Source organism: Mirounga leonina, unplaced genomic scaffold (genome assembly GCF_011800145.1).
Source record: "Mirounga leonina isolate KUSES-001 unplaced genomic scaffold, KU_Mleo_1.0 Mir_418, whole genome shotgun sequence".
NCBI classification, from domain to species: Eukaryota; Metazoa; Chordata; class Mammalia; order Carnivora; family Phocidae; genus Mirounga; species Mirounga leonina.
This window is the reverse complement of record NW_023270739.1, coordinates 16,183,023-16,202,205: the sequence shown is the minus strand read 5'-3', so window position 1 is coordinate 16,202,205 and position 19,183 is coordinate 16,183,023. Positions and strand designations below refer to the sequence as shown.

The following is a 19,183-nucleotide window of genomic DNA, read 5'->3' as shown; positions in this document are numbered from 1 at the left end:
ATTTAGAGTTTAGCAATTTAAATAAAATACATAACTCTTATGAACCTGTTCAGGGGATAGATTGTTTTGAAAAGATGTCCCTAAGGCCATAAATCTAGCTAATTATAATATTGTGTCTCTCTTGGAAATGACAAAGTCAAACAGTAGAAAATATGTATAGATCAAAATATATTTATTTTAAAAATTATTTTAAGTTGGTACTGAGTCAGAGAGAAATATTTCTTCTGTTCTTTCTAGTACAAAATTTTAAGAATCCATATTATAATCCTGCTCCTATTATATAGTCTCTTTTGTTATGTATGTAATGTAATATTCCTTTGTACAGACTATAATATTTTACATAATAAAGCTTAGTATTTAAAAAATTTTATTGACATTTTATTCACTTATTTTACTGACCATTTTAACCACTTTACAGGGCACAATTCAGGGCCACTTAGTACATTCACAATGCTATGGAACCATCACCATTCTCTAGTTCTAGAACATTCTGATTATCCCAAAGGGGAACACTATACCCATTGAGCAGTCACTCCTATTCCCTCCCACCCCCACTATTGCTGGCCACTAATGTTTGCTTTTGAACATTACTAATGTGTGTCCTGTCTCTATGGATTTGCTTATTCTGGAGATTTTATATAAATGGAATCAGAGAATATTTTACGTTTACCTTCTTTTGCTTAGCTTAATGTTTTTTAAGTTTCATCCATTTTGTAGCATGTATCTGTACTTCATTCCTTTTTATAGCTGAATAGTATTTCAAAATATGGATATACCACATTTTGTTAATCTACCCATTTGTTGATGGACATTTGGGTTGTTTCTACCTTTTGGCTATTGTGAAGAGTGCTGCTAGGAATATTCCTTTGTAAATTTTTCTTTGAGCACCTTTTTTTTTTTTTAAAGATTTTATTTGACACAGAGAGAGACCGTGAGAGAGGGAACACAAGCAGGGGGAGTGGGAGAGGGAGAAGCAGGCTTCCCACCGAGCAGGGAGCCCGATGCGGGGCTCGATCCCAGGACCCTGGGATCGTGACCTGAGCTGAAGGCAGACACTTAATGGCTGGGCCACCCAGGCGCCCCAGAACACCTGTTTTTAATTCTTTTGAATATACACCTCAGAGTAGAATTGCTGGGTCACATGTTTAACTGTTTGAGGAAATTGCCAAAATGTTTCCACAGTATCTATACCATTTTACATTCCCACCAGCAGAGCATGAAGGTTCCAATTTCTTCACACTTTTCCCAGCACTTGTTACTTTCTACTTTTGTTTGTTTTTATCTATCCTTGTGAGTGTGAAGCAATATTTCATTATGCTTGTGATTTGCATCTCCTTAATGACTAATGACATTCAGCATCTTTTCATGTACTCGTTGGTTATATCTTTTCTGGAGAACTGTCTATTCAAGTCCTTTGTCCATTTTGTCTTTATTTTATTGAAGCAAAATTAGCATATAGTGTTATATTAATTTTAAGTGTACAATATAATGACCCAGCAATTCTATCTGGGTTGTCTTTTGTCTTTTTAATGTTCATTTTAAGAGTTCTTCATATATTTTGGAGGAGACCCTTATGATTTGCAAATATCTTCTCCCATTCTTTGAGTTCCTTTTACTCTTTCATAGTGTCCTCTGATGCTCAAAGCTTTAAATTTTGATGAAGTCCAATTTATATCTATTTTGTTGTTGTTATATTCACCTTTGGTGTCATATCTAAGAAACCATTGCCAGATCCAAGGTCATAAAGATTTGCCCCTATGTTATCTTCTAAGAGCTTTCTAGTTTTAAATAGATATTGTTCAGGATTTTTTTCATCGATATTTGTAAGGGATGTTGGTTTGCAGTTCTCTTGTGATGCCTTTGGTATCAAGATAATGCTGGCATCATAGAATGACTTAGAAAATGTTCCCTCTTCTATTATCTAGAAGTATTTGAGAGATTGGTATTGATTCTTCTTTAAATATTTGGTAGAATTCACAAGTGAAGCATTTTGTCCTGGGCTTTCTTTGTCGGGAAGTTTTTGGTTACTGACTCAATCTCTTTGTTATAGGTCTATTCAGATTTTCTTGCTTTTTCTTGAGTTTTGGGACTTTTGTGTTTCTGGGAATTTACCATTTCATCTAGGTGAATTTGTTGGTGTGTAACTGTTTATAACACACTCTTAAAATCTTTTTTATTTCTGTAAGGTTGGTAGTAATGTCCCACTTTTTCTGATTTTACTAAACTGGAGCATTCTGTCTAATCAAAGGTTTGCCAATTTTGTTATATGAACCAACTTTTGGTGTCATCGATTCTCTATAATTTTCTATTTCTGTTTTGTTTATCTCTTCTGTAATCTTTATTTTCCTTCTTCTGCTACCTTTGGGTTTCTTTTGTTCTTTTTCTAGCTCCTTTAAGGTGTAAACTGAGGTTACTGATTCAAGTTATTCTTTTTTTTCCCCTTCTTTTTTAATGTAGGTGTTTACAGACATAATTTCTCTCTGAGCATTGTTTTGCTGCATCCTATAAATTTTGTTGTGTATTCATTTTTACTTATCTCAGAGTATTTTCTAATTTCCCTATGATTTCTTCTTCTTTGTTTATAGGTTGATATTTAATTTCCACATATTCGTAGATTTTTCCATTTTTCTTCTGTTACTGACTTCTAGTTTATTCCACTGTGGTCAAAGAAGACACTCTGCATGATTTTAATCTGTTAAAATTTATTTAGATTTGTTTTTAGGCTTGACATATGGTTTATTCTGGAGAATGTTTCATGTGCACTTGAAAAGAATGTATATTCTGCTGATGCTGAAAGTGTTTGGAGTGTTTCATATATGTCTGTTAGGTCTAGTTGTTTGTTGTTCAAATCCTATAGTTTCTTGTTTACCTTCAGTCTAGTTATTCTACTGATCATGTATTTTTTAAGCATGGTATCACCTGCATATAAAACTACTCCCAAGATGAAATAGGCTTTGCCTATGATTGGACAAGGATTTTATTTGTCCAAGGGAACAAGTGAAACATGCAGACCCAAACTAATTGGTAGGCATTTCTTTAGTATAGTGATAGGAATGATTCCTAGGATATAAGTAGCTATTTCCATTGCTCAAACTGTAGTTGCCATTTGGGTGGTATCTTTATTAGTAACTTGGCAATTCTATACTTTGAATTAATGAAGACAGTTATACTGAAATGTTTTTCTCTTGTAGTCTTCTCAGAATTCCTTCTTTCCTTTGTTACTATGAAAGTGTATGATACCCACTATTCTTCCTTAAACTTCTCGATTTATGCTATTTCTTTTAAAAGTCTTATCTATATTGCTTTTGGCCCAAGAGGTTTGACTTTAATGGCAATCAGAACTGTCCTTTACCTCTGTTTGGAGAACTAAGCTGATGAATTCTAAATTTAGCTCCCCGGCTATTGCTAAAATGATGTTATCAACCCCTATACCTCAGTGGCTTACAAAAATAAGCATAAATTTCTTGCTCATGAGTCTGTGGGAAGCTCTATTTCTTAATGCCAGATGGGTCCATATTTGTTCCATGCGTTTCTCATTGTGGGACCAGTAGCTATCTAGACATGCTCATCTTATAGAAGACAGAGGACAATAGGTTAAGACAAACCAGGTAAATCGTTTAAATACCTGCTTGCATCATAACTGCTAACATTGTGTTGGCCTAAACAAGTCACATGGCTAAGCCCAATGGTGTGAGGAAAATCTCCTCCTTCCATAGGAAGGGCGAGGGAGAGTAAGTATTTGCTGAACAATAACATCATCAACCACATAGCAAAATAAGGCAATCAGGGACAACACAGTAAGTTTTTTAAAAAAGTTGTATTTATTTAAAGGACTTACTTTGAAGCTAAGCCTTTCTCCTTTTTAGAGTAATAAAGTTCTTACTTTCATAAAATGATGGTAATAATAGAAGGCAGTAGACCTTTTAAAATTCTTATTACTTGACAAAATAAAAAGTTGGCAACCCTTTGTCAATCCTAAAATTTTAGGACAATTTTACTAGTCTACAAAAACCCAAAATTCTACTACAAGAAAAAAGTAATCAGACCACTGAATGTAATCCCAGGTCTCTGGCTATTGTTCACTATTCACAGGCTATTCCTTGGCTTGCAAATACACTCATTTTCCCTCTTCTCAGGTTTCATTATTCCAAATGCTTGTGATTAGGAAAGTCCATGAGTTAGAGAACTAAAATGTCATTATTTATATCTAGTGATCTAATCTAACTTTTACCTTAAAAATGGTCCCATTCACTCTTCAGTTCTCTATACAACTTGGTTTTGTAACACTCAAGGCCCTAAAATCTTAATGGCATGTAAATCTTTCATGTCCTTGACATGAAAATTTTAACAGGCAGTACATAAAGAATAATGGCCTATGACTCTATAACTTTAGAAAGATGAGCTATTATGATTAAAATTTAAAAAGTAGCCAGTGGCTTTACTTCCAGTGTGAAAGGATACATATTTAATGGTTTTATATGTATACAAGTATTTATGAATACTAATGATTTTGTCATAGTCTTATCAAACATTAAAATTATGTAAAATAGCAGAGCCATGTTTTTTTTTTTTTTTCCTCACAGTACTGTTAAAGCAAATGAAGCAATTGGCACTCCTATAGAATTCCCTCATTTCACTCCTGACTCCTCAGCTTATTTCTACCTCCTACTCTTGCTCTTTATCTTGCTCTTTACTTGTGATATTCTCCAGCTTTAGGCACTATTAAAAATGTCATAGCTATCTCATCCATTCCAAACTAGGGGTGGGGTTGAAGAACAGGATATTGAAGTGCATTACATCTACAGAAAACCTTATATAGAGACTTCCAAATTTGTCAGAACAGGAAATTTCCTGTGAGTCTTACTTTAGCAAATGAGATTTGCAACTGATTTTTAAACATTAACTTATCAGACAGGATCTGTGAAATAACTTGACAATACGGCAATTGCCTTTTATCATCTTATTGATCTTACCCAATATTGGAGAATTTGACACAATATATATTTACATTTCATAAATGTACAACTCTACAATAAGAGGCAGAGAGGGAAGTTTCCATTAACTGGGATCAGAACTCAAGTCACCAGTTTTGAAACTCACGTTTGTGCTACGCTTACAATTTAAATAAAGTATGTATCTTTTACAACATTTTATGGAGTATATACAGAAGTTAAATTTTCTGTGATTTTTATAATGCAATTCTCATTAAATTAGGATGAAAATTGAAAAATGTGGTTTTAACATAAGCAACATACCTGCAGGTATGATCATCACTCACACTTGCAATTTCTTGGCCTTCTTTGGGATCAAACACCAAACCATTAATGAAATCTGAATGGCCCTCTAAAACCTGACATAAGGGGAAAAGGTAGTAAGAATACAGGAAAATAATCTACAATATTTCCACCTAATATTTTTACTTCACTGCCTTAGAAGCTTTCACTGCATGCTTCCCTTTTCTATAAATATTTCTTAAGCAATCTGCTATTTTTAAAGCATGATTTATACACCCACTTTTCTGGAAGGTTTATCTTGGAAAGAAGCTGATCATTCAACACATTGCTATTAGCTTGATCTTTCTTTTCTAGTATGCATTTCTTATAAAAACACACACATACTTTTTTACTGTACCTGTCCTCATCTCACCTCCTCTCTTATTACATAAAGCTTAAATAAAAATTAAAGCTTGAAGAACTTTCTAGGGGCACTGCACTAAAACAGAGCCCCTTCAAATTTTTAACTCATACCTACTGCTCTGCACACTCACTGCCTAATAAATATAGTATGGATTTCACCTTATGAGGTCTTTAATCACTTCCTCAATGTGACTGCCAGCACTGAAGACAAGTTAGTATTAGAAGCCCATAATCACAACAACCCAGAAATCCATTTTTGTTTTGTGGTGAGAACATTTAAGATCTACTCTCTTAGCAACTTTCAAATATATAACCCATACTAACCCTAACCCTAACTATGCACATTATGCTACACATTAGGTTCCCAGAACTTATTTATCTTATAACTGGAAGTTTGGTACTCTTTGACCAACATCTCCCCATTTCCCCCAGCAACTACCATTTTACTCTCTGTTTCTATGAGTTTGGCTTTTTAAAATCCCACCTGTAAGTGAGATCATATAGTATTTGTCTTTCTCTTATTTTACAGGGTTATTTATTATACTAATAGAAAACATATATATAGGACTTACTATGTACAAAACATTGTTCTACCTATTTTATAGGAATTACCTCAGTCAATGCTCATAACCCTATGAGACAGATGCTATGATTATCCCCATATAAGGAACAGAGCACAAAGAAATTGGGAACTTGACCAGTCACACTGTTCTTAACGTGATAGAATTGGGCAGTCTGGCTCCTGTGTCTGTGCTCTTAAGTGCTTTATAACCCCACCCTACCTTATATGCTGCGCTGATCGTTGGTTCTCTTGAAGTTTGACTCTCAACTCTATGTGTGTTCATGTCTATTACACTCCTACTATACCTGAATGTGAATTTCTAAATCTCCCTCATTTGCTGTGCCTACCTAATATTTAAATGATACCAGATTTATAATCTGTAGTCCTTTATATACTTTATTTATTTTTTAGGTTTTATTTATTTATTTGAGAGAGAGAATGAGAGAGAGAGAAAGCATGAGAGGGGGGAGGGTCCGAGGGAGGAGCAGACTCTCTGCTGAGCAGGGAGCCCGATGCGGCACTTGATCTTGGGACTCCAGGATCATGACCTGGGCCGAAGGCAGTCGCTTAACCAACTGAGCCACCCAGGCGCCCCGAATTATATATTTTAATTAAACGTCATTTTAAATTGAGATAAATCCAATTAAAAAGGCAAAAATAATGTTTTAAAATAAAGAGTTATGAATTATATTTGTGAACATACCTTGTATTCATTTTTATCTTGAAGATCTGAAGTAAACAATCTTATTTTCATATCAGCAGCAGAAGTACAAAATCTGGAAGTAAAAAAACAAAACCAACACAAATCAATAACCAGAGCTACAAGCAGAAAGGACGAATCTCACATACATAATGTTAAGTGAACAAAGTAGGACAAAAAAAAGGATATTATTATTCCACTTATATGAAAGTTCTTAAGTAGGAAAAATTATATTGTTTTAGGGATGCATACATAGCTAATAAAACTATTTAAAAAACAAGAAAATGACTGTCATAATAATCATGAGATTAATTATCTTTAAGAGGAAGGGAGAAGGTTGATTAGAGAGGGGCACAGGGGGGACCTTGGGTGCTGGGCATGTTCGATTTCTTGATCTGGGTGATATTACATGGGTGTTTGTTTTACAACAGTCATGTTAAACTGCGCATGTACTTTTTTTGCACTTTTTGGCATGTATGCTCTATTTCATAACATACAAATAAAAGGTAAGAAAAACTAAAAAGTAAAGCTTATCTACCTAATTCTTCTCCTTTGAATCTGTCCCATTACTGTTTTGGGTATTCATATTTCCCATTCAGAGGAAACTTTAGAACAGACTTGCTACAAGAACATTACTAATGTGAGGTCTCCTACTGTAGATCTCCTCATACTTACATCATAAGAAATCATTTAAAAATCTCTCTCCAAAATATCATTTCTAAAATAGAAAAAGGCTACTTTAGAAGGTTTTTAAAAGAAATATCTCAAGCAAAAAGGTTTATAAAGTATTAGTAGAAGAGTAAGGCCAAGTTCAGTAAAAACATCAGAGAACAAAGGACTTACAGGGGTTAAAGATTACTTACTAAAAAAAAAAAATAAATAATGAAAGAATCTTATTAAAAGAAAAAAACACACAGACACACACAACTTTATGGCAAACCTTGTGTTGTTCCACTTTTCTCCAAACTTTGCTGCTTGAGTTTATATGTGGTAAGTGTATTTACACCGTCCCTTAATTAAACCATAAAGCCTCAGAGAACATAAGTAAGGTGAAGAGTTACTTTCCAGCAAGTATAAAGAACAGCAAGTGGGGATGAACAGAGAGAGAGTAGAACTGAGACAACTAAATGCTAAAGATAAAACACTAGGAATGGATTCTTTCTAGCTGTAAGTTAAAAGTTAATGATGATAAGATAGACACCAAGTTATACTTCAGTCATCTTGATAGATCAATCTTTAGTCATGAAAAAAACAGTATTTACTTTGTAATATATATACATATATATATATAAAAGTAAAGTAAAATAAGAAATACAAATATAGTTTAGTCACAATTGTGTAAAGTTATTTATGAAAAAAATAGGATACTGAATGTAGAGACGGCCTTTAAAAACGTTTTTGTATAGTCCAAATTTGATATAGTAAATATATAGTTTTATAACAAAAATATATTTTATTTAAAAACAAAACTGTGCTGTCAGCTTGTTCTAAAAATACTGTCTTTAAAATTGATGGCTGGTTAATATTCTGAATTTATCATATATATTTGCAGAATTAAAGAAAATTTGAGACCACTTATCAAAAAGCAACAACAAAAAAGATGAAACAATACAGCATATCCATTAAAAGGAGGACAGGAAAACAGGCACCAAGCAGAACCATGGAAGACTATATAGCTTTCAACATCTGCTAGAGAATGCAGAGACTGACTCGTTTAGCTCCAGATTCTGTGAACACCTTTTTTTTTAATATAAAAGGAAATGAACAGCAAACTGGCTGTTGACAATGATATACGTATGTTAACAAGTGCTGTTGTGTGGGTTATTCAAAATTCAGTTAGCTAAAACCTGTACAGCTTCTAGAAGAAAAGAGAACATCTTCAATCTTGTTGTAGGCAAATATTCTTTAGATAGGAAATAGAATGCATATGAAAAAGTGCTCAAAATCATGAATCATCAGGGAAATGTCACTGTGGTCCCAACCATAATGGCTAAAATAAAGACTGACAATATTGAAGAGTTGGTAGAGCAAGTTGAACATATCTAGATTATTGGTGGGGATATAAAATGGTAGAACCACTATGGAAACTGGTACTTTCTTAAAATGTTAAAAAACATTCAACCACCCTCTGATTCAGCAGTTCTACTCCTAAGAGAAATGAAACCATGTATCTACTAAGAGCCGTATACAGGGGTACTCATAGCAACTTTAGTCATAATAGCTAAAAACTGGAAACTGCCCTGGTGTCTATTTAGAGGAGAATGGATAAACACATAGTGGTATTTATACTATGTAATGGTATACCTTTCAAAAATAAAAAGAATCACCAGTAGTTATAACATGAATAAATCTCAACAACAACAACAGAGGCACAAAAAATACATTCTGTATGATTCCACTTATATGAAGTTCTTGAATAGGCAAAACTAATTTCTGAAAATTAGATTAATGGTTGCTTTAGCAGAAGATGGGGTATAAGGATTGACTGGGAAGGAGCACAAAGAACCTTTTGAAGTGACAGAAATGTTATGTATTACCAGCATATGGGTTATACACGTGTATGCATGTCAACACTGGTTAAATGGTACCCTCAGAAGTTGAGAATTTCACTATATGTGAATTATCCCTTAATTAAAAAAAATTAGGTTAGCTCAGTAAGGCTACTATATTGTTTACTAAAAGAAGGCATATCTTTTAGATTTGGTATCTGTGGAAGCGAGGTTAGTCTTTTGAACAAACATTAAACAACCTGACACATATTGCCTTTGTGAAGAAGGCCTCAGCAGGTATTGTTAAGATTTTTCTCAAAAAGGAATTGTTCTTTTCAAATGTTTTCATAAAAACTGAAGCCCAAGGATTAGAATTGCAGTTTTATGTACTGTCAAACATGAAAATGTGATATTGGCCTGTGTGTGCAGCAGTAAGGTTCATTAATGACTCAATCAAATTGACTTACTTCAACAGAGTTGTACTTTCAGTAAGTGGTGAACTCAGTGAAGAATCTGTGTAGACTTCAAACGATTCAGGTGAAACTCAAGTAAAGAGCTTTGTAGTCAGGCCCCAACATATACTCAAGGCATCACTGCCATGTTGCGTATTTAAATCACAAATTCAGATAATAAGTCTAAGTTATGAAATAATGGCCGATATTAAAATATCTAATACTGAAATTGGGGAAAATGGAAGTGGAGGAAAAAAAAGTCCTTATGATCAAAGGCTTCAGATCACTTAAAACAAAGAACATTAATAAATACTGCACTTAATATTTTTAAACTTACTTGATTATTGGAGGCAATGAATCAAGTCTAGTTTCTGGGCTCCAAGCTATCCCATCGACCCTGACTCCATGCTGAAACGTTCGTAGTGTTTTATATTGAATTCCTTCAATATCTGCTTCTTCCTCCTAAGCATACACAGTAAATGTTTTAAGAAGTTATGAGAACAAACACTATAATACTCTGATTTTACCATAATGAAGATTTTATCAGGAGGCCATATATATTCTTTTGAGAAGTTCAAAAACAGATTAGATACTGAGATTTAACTGGTTCGCTTAACAATGACAACAAAAATAGCTAAAACTGTCTAAGCCTCATGGAAAACTCTCTAGGGCAACTAAAAACAAACAGTAAACATATTTTCACATAGTATTATATATGGCACTATACATGTGTAAGATGTTACAAATTGTTCATCTGTTATGGACTATGAATAATGAATATGTTAATACAATCTGGTTAATTTAGTCTTTTGGATATAGGATTGTGGTTTAGATATTTAATTAAAACCAGTTTATTTACCTGCTTTGGTACTACTAAAATGATTTCAGTTTATCTTCATGGGAAGATGAGGAAAAAAAATGAATTTTGAAGAGTCATTTAGGTCTGGAAACAGGGATAATCACCTGAAAAACTTTCCCATTATAAAAATAATATAATGCAGCTATCTTAAGTACTTCTGTCCACATCCAAAAACTAACAGCTTCAGTTTGCAGGGCAAAAAGACAAAGTTTAGTGCCTGCACAAGGAAGGATGATTGGAGACTTCTGCATAGATCCTTCTAAGGGGGAAGTAGGAAAAAAAAAAAACCCAAACCAAAAGTGCCACGCAAAATATCTACCTTAGGTGAAGGCTAAGAGAGAAAAGCCACTTATGAGAAATCTCTACCATTAGCTGGCCGTAACATGAGTCTGGGGATTGAATTCACATTATGTGCTCCAGAAAATGACAACTGATTTCAAAATGGTCATATGTATGGTAGTGGCCCAGAGCACCTGACAAAGGCAAATTCTCTTTGGATGAACTACCCCTACCCAGGTCTCAAAAAGTTCCCACAGATATAGTTCAATCAAATATGATCTTACACACGTGCACTCAAACGTGAAAACAACCACAAACACAACAAGTATGAGTAAGCAACAAGAGATTACCAAAAATGATTAGGCAGATTATAAAAAGAACCAAACAAAACTTTTAGATTAAAATATCACAATGGAAAAAAAAAATCAACGCTTAGAGCAGCTGGGATACAGATTTGAAAAAATTACTCAGAATGGAGCAAAGAGAAGACCAAAAAAAAAAAAAAAAAAAAAAGTTAAAAGGGATTCAGTGAGAAGTTCCACCATGTATCTTATTTGGGTTGTAGAGGAGAGAATAGAGGGAATGAGAAAAAAGGCAGTATTTGAAGAGATAATGGCAAAGGATCCTCCATACTTGATGACGGACACCAATATATGTATTTAGAAAGAACAATACATCCCAGGCAGCTTAAATAAAAAGAAATCTGCAGGCAGATATAACATAGTGCAACTTCAGAATACACACACAAACTCTCATGATACATAATAGTGTGTTTGTATATATACATATTGAGGGAGAGAGGGAGGGAGGGAGGGAGGGAGGAAGGGAGAAGAAATCAGGGCGAGGGTGGGGATTTCAGCAAGAGCTGCCAGAAAAAAAAGAGGTTTCCTATACAAGAGATTTCCTATAAAAGAATTAGAACCACCATAGACTTCTTGGCACTAAACTTCTCAAAACAACAAATGCATAAAGATAGTGGAATAAGATCTTCAAAACAATGACAGAAAAAACTTTAGTAGGACTATAAACACAACAAAACTGTTTTTCAAGAATGAAGCTGTATTAAAGATATTTTCAGAAAAACAAAAACCAAAACTGAAGCATCAATAAATTCTCACTAAACGATCTAAAGCAGAGGGTGGCAAACTACGACTGGGCCAGATTTGGCCTATGGCTTGGTTTTGTACAGCCCATGAACTGAGAATCATTTATATATATATATACATATGTAATATATATATATATATTTAAGATTTATTTATTTGAGAGAGAGAGCGATCTCAAGCAGGGGGAGCAGGAGAGGTAGAAGCAGGCTCCCCACTGAGCAGGGAGTCCTATGTGGGGCTGGATCCCAGGACCCTGGGATCATGACCTGAGCCGAAGGCAGGCGCTTAACCGACTCAGCCACCCAGGTGCCCCCTCATTTTTATATTTTTAAGGAGTTGTAAAAAACAAAGAATAATTTGCAACAGGTACCATAAGTGGCTGGAAAAACCTAAAATATTTAGGCCATTTGTCCCTTTATATAAAAAATTTAGTAGTGAACTTTTTCTTGTAGTAAAGGATGTGCTTTCAGGTGAAGAAAAATGACCCCAGAAGGAAGGCCTGAGATGTAAGAACAGTGAGTAAAAAAATCAAAGGCAAGCAGATGGGTTAATCTAAACAAATATTAGCCCTATAAACACAGTTTGTGGGTTAAAATGAAAAGAAAAACAACTGAGAACTAAAATATGACATTAATATAAGTCTGAAGGGGGTGATGGTAGTTCAAGAGCCAAAAATCCTTATTTTGTTCATGAAGAAGTTAAAGATACTAATTTTGACTTTGTCTAATTAAGTATGCATGTTAAAGTGTCTTTGGTAACAATTAAAAGAAGAGAAACAGCATGCACAACCTCTAAATTATCAGGGAGGAAAACAATGAAAGGAGGTAACAAAACACAAACAGAAGACATAAGAATATGCATATTGGCAATGTTTTCAAAAAACTAAAAATAACCCAAATAGCCAATGGAAGAATAGACAGATTAATTATGGTATATTTGCATAATATACCATTCAACAACGAAAACAAATGAATTCTGACATGCAGGAATCTAACAAATACAATGTTAACAGCAACACACTGTAGAAGAACATAATACAGAATAATTTCATTAATACAAAGTTTGAGACATGAAAAATATACTCATTTGCAACACCTACATATATGGTAACTCACCAACACAAAATTTCAGACATGGTTACCACTTGGGGGTGAGAAGGAAAGGCAGTAAGGGAAGAACACCCAGAGGGATTCAAAGGAATTGCTAATGTTCCATTTCTTAAGCTGGGTAGCAGGCATCCAGGAATCTATTTTATTGTTCTTTATACCTTATATAGATAACATATATTTTAAAATACTTTTTATAAACTTAAAATATTATAATTTAAAAATTGTTTGTTATTTAAGTCAATACCCTAACTGGGTCTAGAGACTACAGCAAAATTTTTCATGACAAATTTTCCCAAGGAATCCTCTGTATTAAGTGACTATAATTATCTTTTATAAGTTTATAGAATTATAAAATATCACCAGGGAAAAAAAATCCAGAGCAGGTGAAACTTATTTAATGGAATACATATGTCTACATAGATAGGATTATCTGAAGGCCTGTTCTAAGAATTCCATTCATCCTGAATCTAAATGCAGTTTTATCTGTACCTTAATTGAATCCTATTGAATGTGTTGATTTTTCAAGGATAAAATTTTAGTCTTTGGGATCCTAGCAAAGCCATTTCACAAATACATTGCACATGGGTTTTCTCTACATAATTCAGATGCCCCTTGAAAAATAACTTTAAATTTCAAACTTAGAGTTAACAGCAAAAAGTTTTTCCATAAATGAAAACAGGAAATAGAAATGTACTTATCAAGGAAAGAAAAACACTGTCAAATTTTATTACTTCATAATCTGTGTGTATAACTGTACAGCTAACAGCCAGATATGCCAGGGCAGCAACCACTAAGCAATTTAAAAATAAGGTTAAGAGCCTACTCATAGCTGACTTCATAGTTTGGGTTACATCTATTTTTCCACACTGGACAAATCAATCTTCTAAAAATGAAGTTTTTACCACCAAAACAACCATTACTTTGCTACTGTAACAACAGTGTTGACAATTAGGTCCTGTAACTTGTTACCCAAAGTATATATGGAGTTATTGGGTGGCCATGGAGATCAAGAAATCCCAGGGACTGTATAGCTTGAGCTTTATGTATTCCCAGTGAAACCTTTTTTCCTGGCAGCAATGTCTGCCACTGAGCCAACTCAAAGGCCAGGGTGTGTGTGTGTGGTATAGGCAGAGACAAACGTTATTTTGGGTTTATTTTGGGGTGTAGGCAGTATTGTATAGGCAGGAAATTAAGATACTTTGGAAAACTTGCTACAATATAAATCATTATAGAAGGCTCTGGCGTATTTGAGGTTGGGGCAATGCCAGGTTAATGCAAGGGCTCTTCTAAGGGTTTGAAATCGGCAGGCCCTCTCATCACACCCAGTTAAGGCCAAATACAGAATTTTAGTCAGATGAGACTGTAAAGTTTACCTAGTCCGCTTCTTTCACCTCACACTTGAATTTATATAACATCTGGAGAAAGTTTGCATAACTCTTCTCTGAACACTCTCAGTGACAGGAAACTAGCTACTACTTGGGGGAGCTTATTCAACTCTGGGGGGAGGGGTAGTTCTAATTTGAAGAGCTCTCTTTAACATTAAACCCAAACCTGTTTTCATGTAAATTCTACTCATTGCTCCAAATTCTGCTCCCTGGAACCACATAGATGAAGTCTACTTCAGTGACTCAAGTATTTGGCCACAGCTGATCTTAGGTGAACACACTCAAAGAAGATTCAGCGTCAGTGGTAAAGCACTACAAGCCACAACTTCACTCAGAAAGACTTGACAAATAACACAAAATATATTTACCATTCTGAGTCTTTCCTCTTTCACATGACAGTTTTAAACATTTTAATACCATTCTGAAATGTCTTCAAATACATTATCTCATTTGCATCATAACATACACTGCTGAGAAATGAAGATTAAAGGATACAGAGCTATGCTGTCCAATATGGTAGCCACTAGCCACATGGGATGATTAAGCACTTGAAATACGGCTAGTTCCAACTGTGTATACTTTATAAAGTGCAAAATCCACACCAGATTTCAGACTTAGTATAAAAGTATATAAAAATCTCATTCATTTTTTATGTTGGTTACACATGAAATATTTTGGATACACTGGGTAAAATAATACATTAAAATTAATTTCATCTAGTTTTTACTTCTCATAGTGTGGTTACTATAACATTTGAATTTATATTTGGGCTCACACTGTATTTCTATCAGATAGCATTGAATTAACTCCTTTTGGCAGTTTAATCATTACACTGATTCATGGTGAACATCCAGGTGACTAAAAACTGTAAGTCACAATTGTCTCCTCTAGCTTCAGCAGTGTAGCATTTTAAGACTTTATTAAATTTTAGCTTGTTCAACTTGGCACATTAATCCAATCTATTAAATACCTGAATTCTAAGCACAGTGTCTGGCATACAACAGGTGCTCAATAAATACTTGTTACGTGAAGTTTATCATCCAAAGCATTAGGTATCCTTCTCAGCTTCATGTTCTATATAAATTCAATGTGCTTGCTTAAATCAAATGTTCTCGAAATTCAAGTCCCCAATTCATTATTGGTGATCCTTTGAATAGACTTAGAAACTTTCATGTTCCCTCTACTCTTTGCACATAGGACTTCTTATAGCAGTTTTCTTACTGCACTGTTTTACACTTAAACATCTAGAGGTCAGGATCTTTGCTTTTTTAACATAGGTATTACCAATTCCCAGCACCTGATTTGCACTTAATACTTGACAAATACATGATACCAATTAATAGTACTATCATTCAGCTCAAATTTCCATCATATTCAAAAGAACACCATAGAATTATTCTGAAAAATGCTTTGGTGAAATTTAAATCTTCTGTATTGACAGTGTTTTCCTAAGAGTCTTAGAATGAGGATTGCCTTCCCAATAGGAATGTGGAAAACTTTCAATTCAATTTACCTTTACTTTGTTTTCTCTCAGACAAGAGAGAAGCATGAAATTGGATGCTATGGAACTTCAAGATTCTAACATGAGAGAAGAGAAACAATGTTTAATAGTATTTAATTAGATAACAAAATCATTTTAAAGGGAAGTGATAATTTATTATGAATCCCCAAGGGCAAATTAATTTATCATGAATCCCCATTATTATGACTTGATTCTCCTCCAGAACTGTTTCAACCTATCTGAATAGCAGCATCAAAGGAAAAGAACAGGGGTTTAGAAACGGGGTCTACAGCTTGTTTTTTCATTTACTAGTCATACAAATCCCTGAACTTCCTTGAAGTACAATGCAAACTCTATGAGGTTGGGGACAGTTGCTTAATTTTATTGCCAGTACTTGGCACAAGAACGTGCCAAGTTAATAAAATCCAATTCTTTCTTTATGTAGTTTGGCTGTTAAGACCTAGATTGCCAATCTGACAGGTCTGAGGATCAACAAGGACAATGTGCATGACATGACAGAGCAATACAAACATTTTTTGCTAGTTCTTTCTTCTCATTGTCTTTTTCTCTCTGCCACTCATCACCTCTGCCTTTCTTTTTTCCTGATTTTTTTCTCCCTTCTTGACTTTCTCATTTCTTAGTTGAACATAAATTAGAGATAAAACATATTTTTTCAGTATTTTTTAACACAATTCTGTGTTCAGTTACTAATTTTAAAAGTAATGAAGTAAAGAGTTAGTGTCACCTGTAGGGAGTTGCTTTACTCTTTTGTGGGTTAGTAGCCTGCACCAGAAAAAAGTTTTCTCTCAGTCTTTTTCAAGAGTGTGTTAGATTATTTCTCCTAATCATGTGGACTTTTTATGATCCTAACCAAGTAGTCCAGCTAACGTCAGGCTGTTGGTCACTTAGCCTGAAAGCTAGCAATTCTTACCCCAACCCTAAGAGACAATGTGGGACAATGTAAGAGCTCTTGTATTCTACTCAGACACCAAAAAACTGAAGCCTTTAATTCATATTTTCTCCTTAGGATAAATATGCATGCAGTCTAATTTTGCATAACTTTATTTAATGCACTGTAAAATGCTAAACTGCATTTATGATGTCAAAACACTGAGATAAAATACTGAACTGCCTCCTGAGTAAAAGAGGAAATAATGTTTATAATAGTACCACTTTAGTGATAAAGTTACTTTGAATCTTTGAAAACTGATCACTGCCAAATCACCTCACTGATTAATCTTGAGAAATATTGTTTTATGAATAATATTCTGGTAAACAAAGGATTAGCCAAGATTTCTGCACTGTTTACACTCTTTCACACGTGGAACTAGCTTTCCTGTGAGAAAACATGGTGTGTCCTCACCACAAAGTAATCTTGCTTTGGTGATTAAATATGGGCCGGTGCTGGGGGGAAACACTGACCAAATTAATGACAGTTAAAACATGTATTTATATATATTTATATATATATAAAACGTGCCAGATGCCTTCCAGGAACTTCACATGATGTACTAATTACATTCTCATAAGATCCTATTAAGTATTATTTTCCTCATCTTTATAGAAAAGAGGTTAAGTACCTGTTCGAGGTCATATAGCTATCAACAGGTAAAGCCAGGCAGGAGTAAAAACCTTGGCATTTTGGCTCCAGAGTTTTATTTTATTTTATTTTTTTTAAGATTTTATTTATTTATTTATTTGACAGAGACAGAGACAGCGAGAGCAGGAACACAAGCAGGGGGAGTGGGAGAGGGAGAAGCAGGCTTCCTGCTGAGCCGGGAGCCCGATGTGGGACTCGATCCCAGGACCCTGGGATCATGACCTGAGCCGAAGGCAGTCGCTTAACCAACTGAGCCACCCAGGCGCCCTGGCTCCAGAGTTTTAATGACTATGCTAAATTGCTGTTCAGTTAATAGGGTCCCATACTTTGTATACTCTGGATGTATGTATGCTTTAGATGTATAAAAAGTATGAGAGCATACTAATACAAAACCTGAATATCATGACAGCTGTAAAATCTCCTGGAGGATTATTTTTTAGGCTTGTTTCCTATATCTCAGTGGAATGTAGAAAAACTGGATTAAGTAATTACTTAGGTCTCATTTAATTGTTTTCTCTGTACATACCAAATGTTCAGTTAGTCACAACCTTCAATTACCAGAATATTCCATTTCTAATCACGAGGTAAAAGAGAAGCCTCATAGTCTTTTTTTTTTCACTACCTATTTAATGTTTGCACAAATCTCAGGCATATATTACTGGAAATATCTTCCTTTGTAGTTCTTCATATCATTTTTTTTCTAACATTCAAACTCAATATGCTTTCCAGGTTTAGCCAGTTTACCAAGGTTTGTCTTTTTAACCAGTGAAATAGCTTCACTGTCATTCACTGAGTTTTGTACACTAACCTGAAATGTACACATGCCAACCACCACATAATTACCGCCACCATAGGCAATTAGGTTTCCTGAATCCCCACTGTCAAAGGGATTAAATTCTACCACATGCACATAATCTTCACAATCCACAGTGTAGGCAGCGTTTCTTGTGGCATCTTTCTTCATCTTGGATGTCAATGCTTGAGCAGTTGTAAAAATAAAATAGCCTTCTACTGGACAAGTTCACGAAACTGTGGATTACAGCACAGACATAGTTAGACAGAAACCATCAAAGTGTTAGTTACTTTCAGCAAATGAATGAAAATAAGGACATGGTATTTCAGATGCCAGAGACAGCTAAAAAAAAAAAATCAAGTACTTTAAATACTTTATGAATAATACCTGTAGAATAAATCATAATATCTTGTTTAGATTAACTAAAAGAGTACTTGAAGATGTAATTACTTTAGTAGTAAATATACTCATAAAAAATTAATGATAGTTAACATTTACAGAGCATTGTTTGCAGGTGCCGTGTTAAGGATTTTACTGACATTACGACACCTAATATTTGCAAACCTAAGCGGAGGCAAACGGTTCCCATTTTACAGAAGAAGAAATCGAAGCTTTAATAGGTTAGTTAGCTGTCAAGCTCGTAAGACGAGACAGCATTTGAAATACTTTACTATGTGTTGGACACCAGTGCTAGAGAAGAAAAACAGCCCTC

General features: G+C 34.3%; 1 protein-coding gene across 3 annotated transcripts in view; it reads right to left on the bottom strand.

Moving 5' to 3' along the window:
* Window positions 1-19,183, bottom strand: part of NUP37 (nucleoporin 37) — a 42,361-nt gene that overhangs the window by 22,284 nt on the left and 894 nt on the right. For 2 of the 3 annotated variants that reach the window (XM_034987719.1, XM_034987720.1), the window contains exons 2-5: window positions 18,487-18,707; window positions 10,177-10,301; window positions 6,902-6,974; window positions 5,256-5,350 (exon numbers count right to left, since the gene is read on the bottom strand). In XM_034987719.1, the coding sequence (XP_034843610.1) occupies window positions 5,256-5,350; window positions 6,902-6,974; window positions 10,177-10,301; window positions 18,487-18,642 (449 nt within the window). In that variant the 5' untranslated portion in view covers window positions 18,643-18,707. Of the gene's footprint in view, window positions 1-5,255; window positions 5,351-6,901; window positions 6,975-10,176; window positions 10,302-16,090; window positions 16,156-18,486; window positions 18,708-19,183 lie in introns of those variants that run through there. The other variant, XM_034987721.1, reaches the window with a different exon arrangement.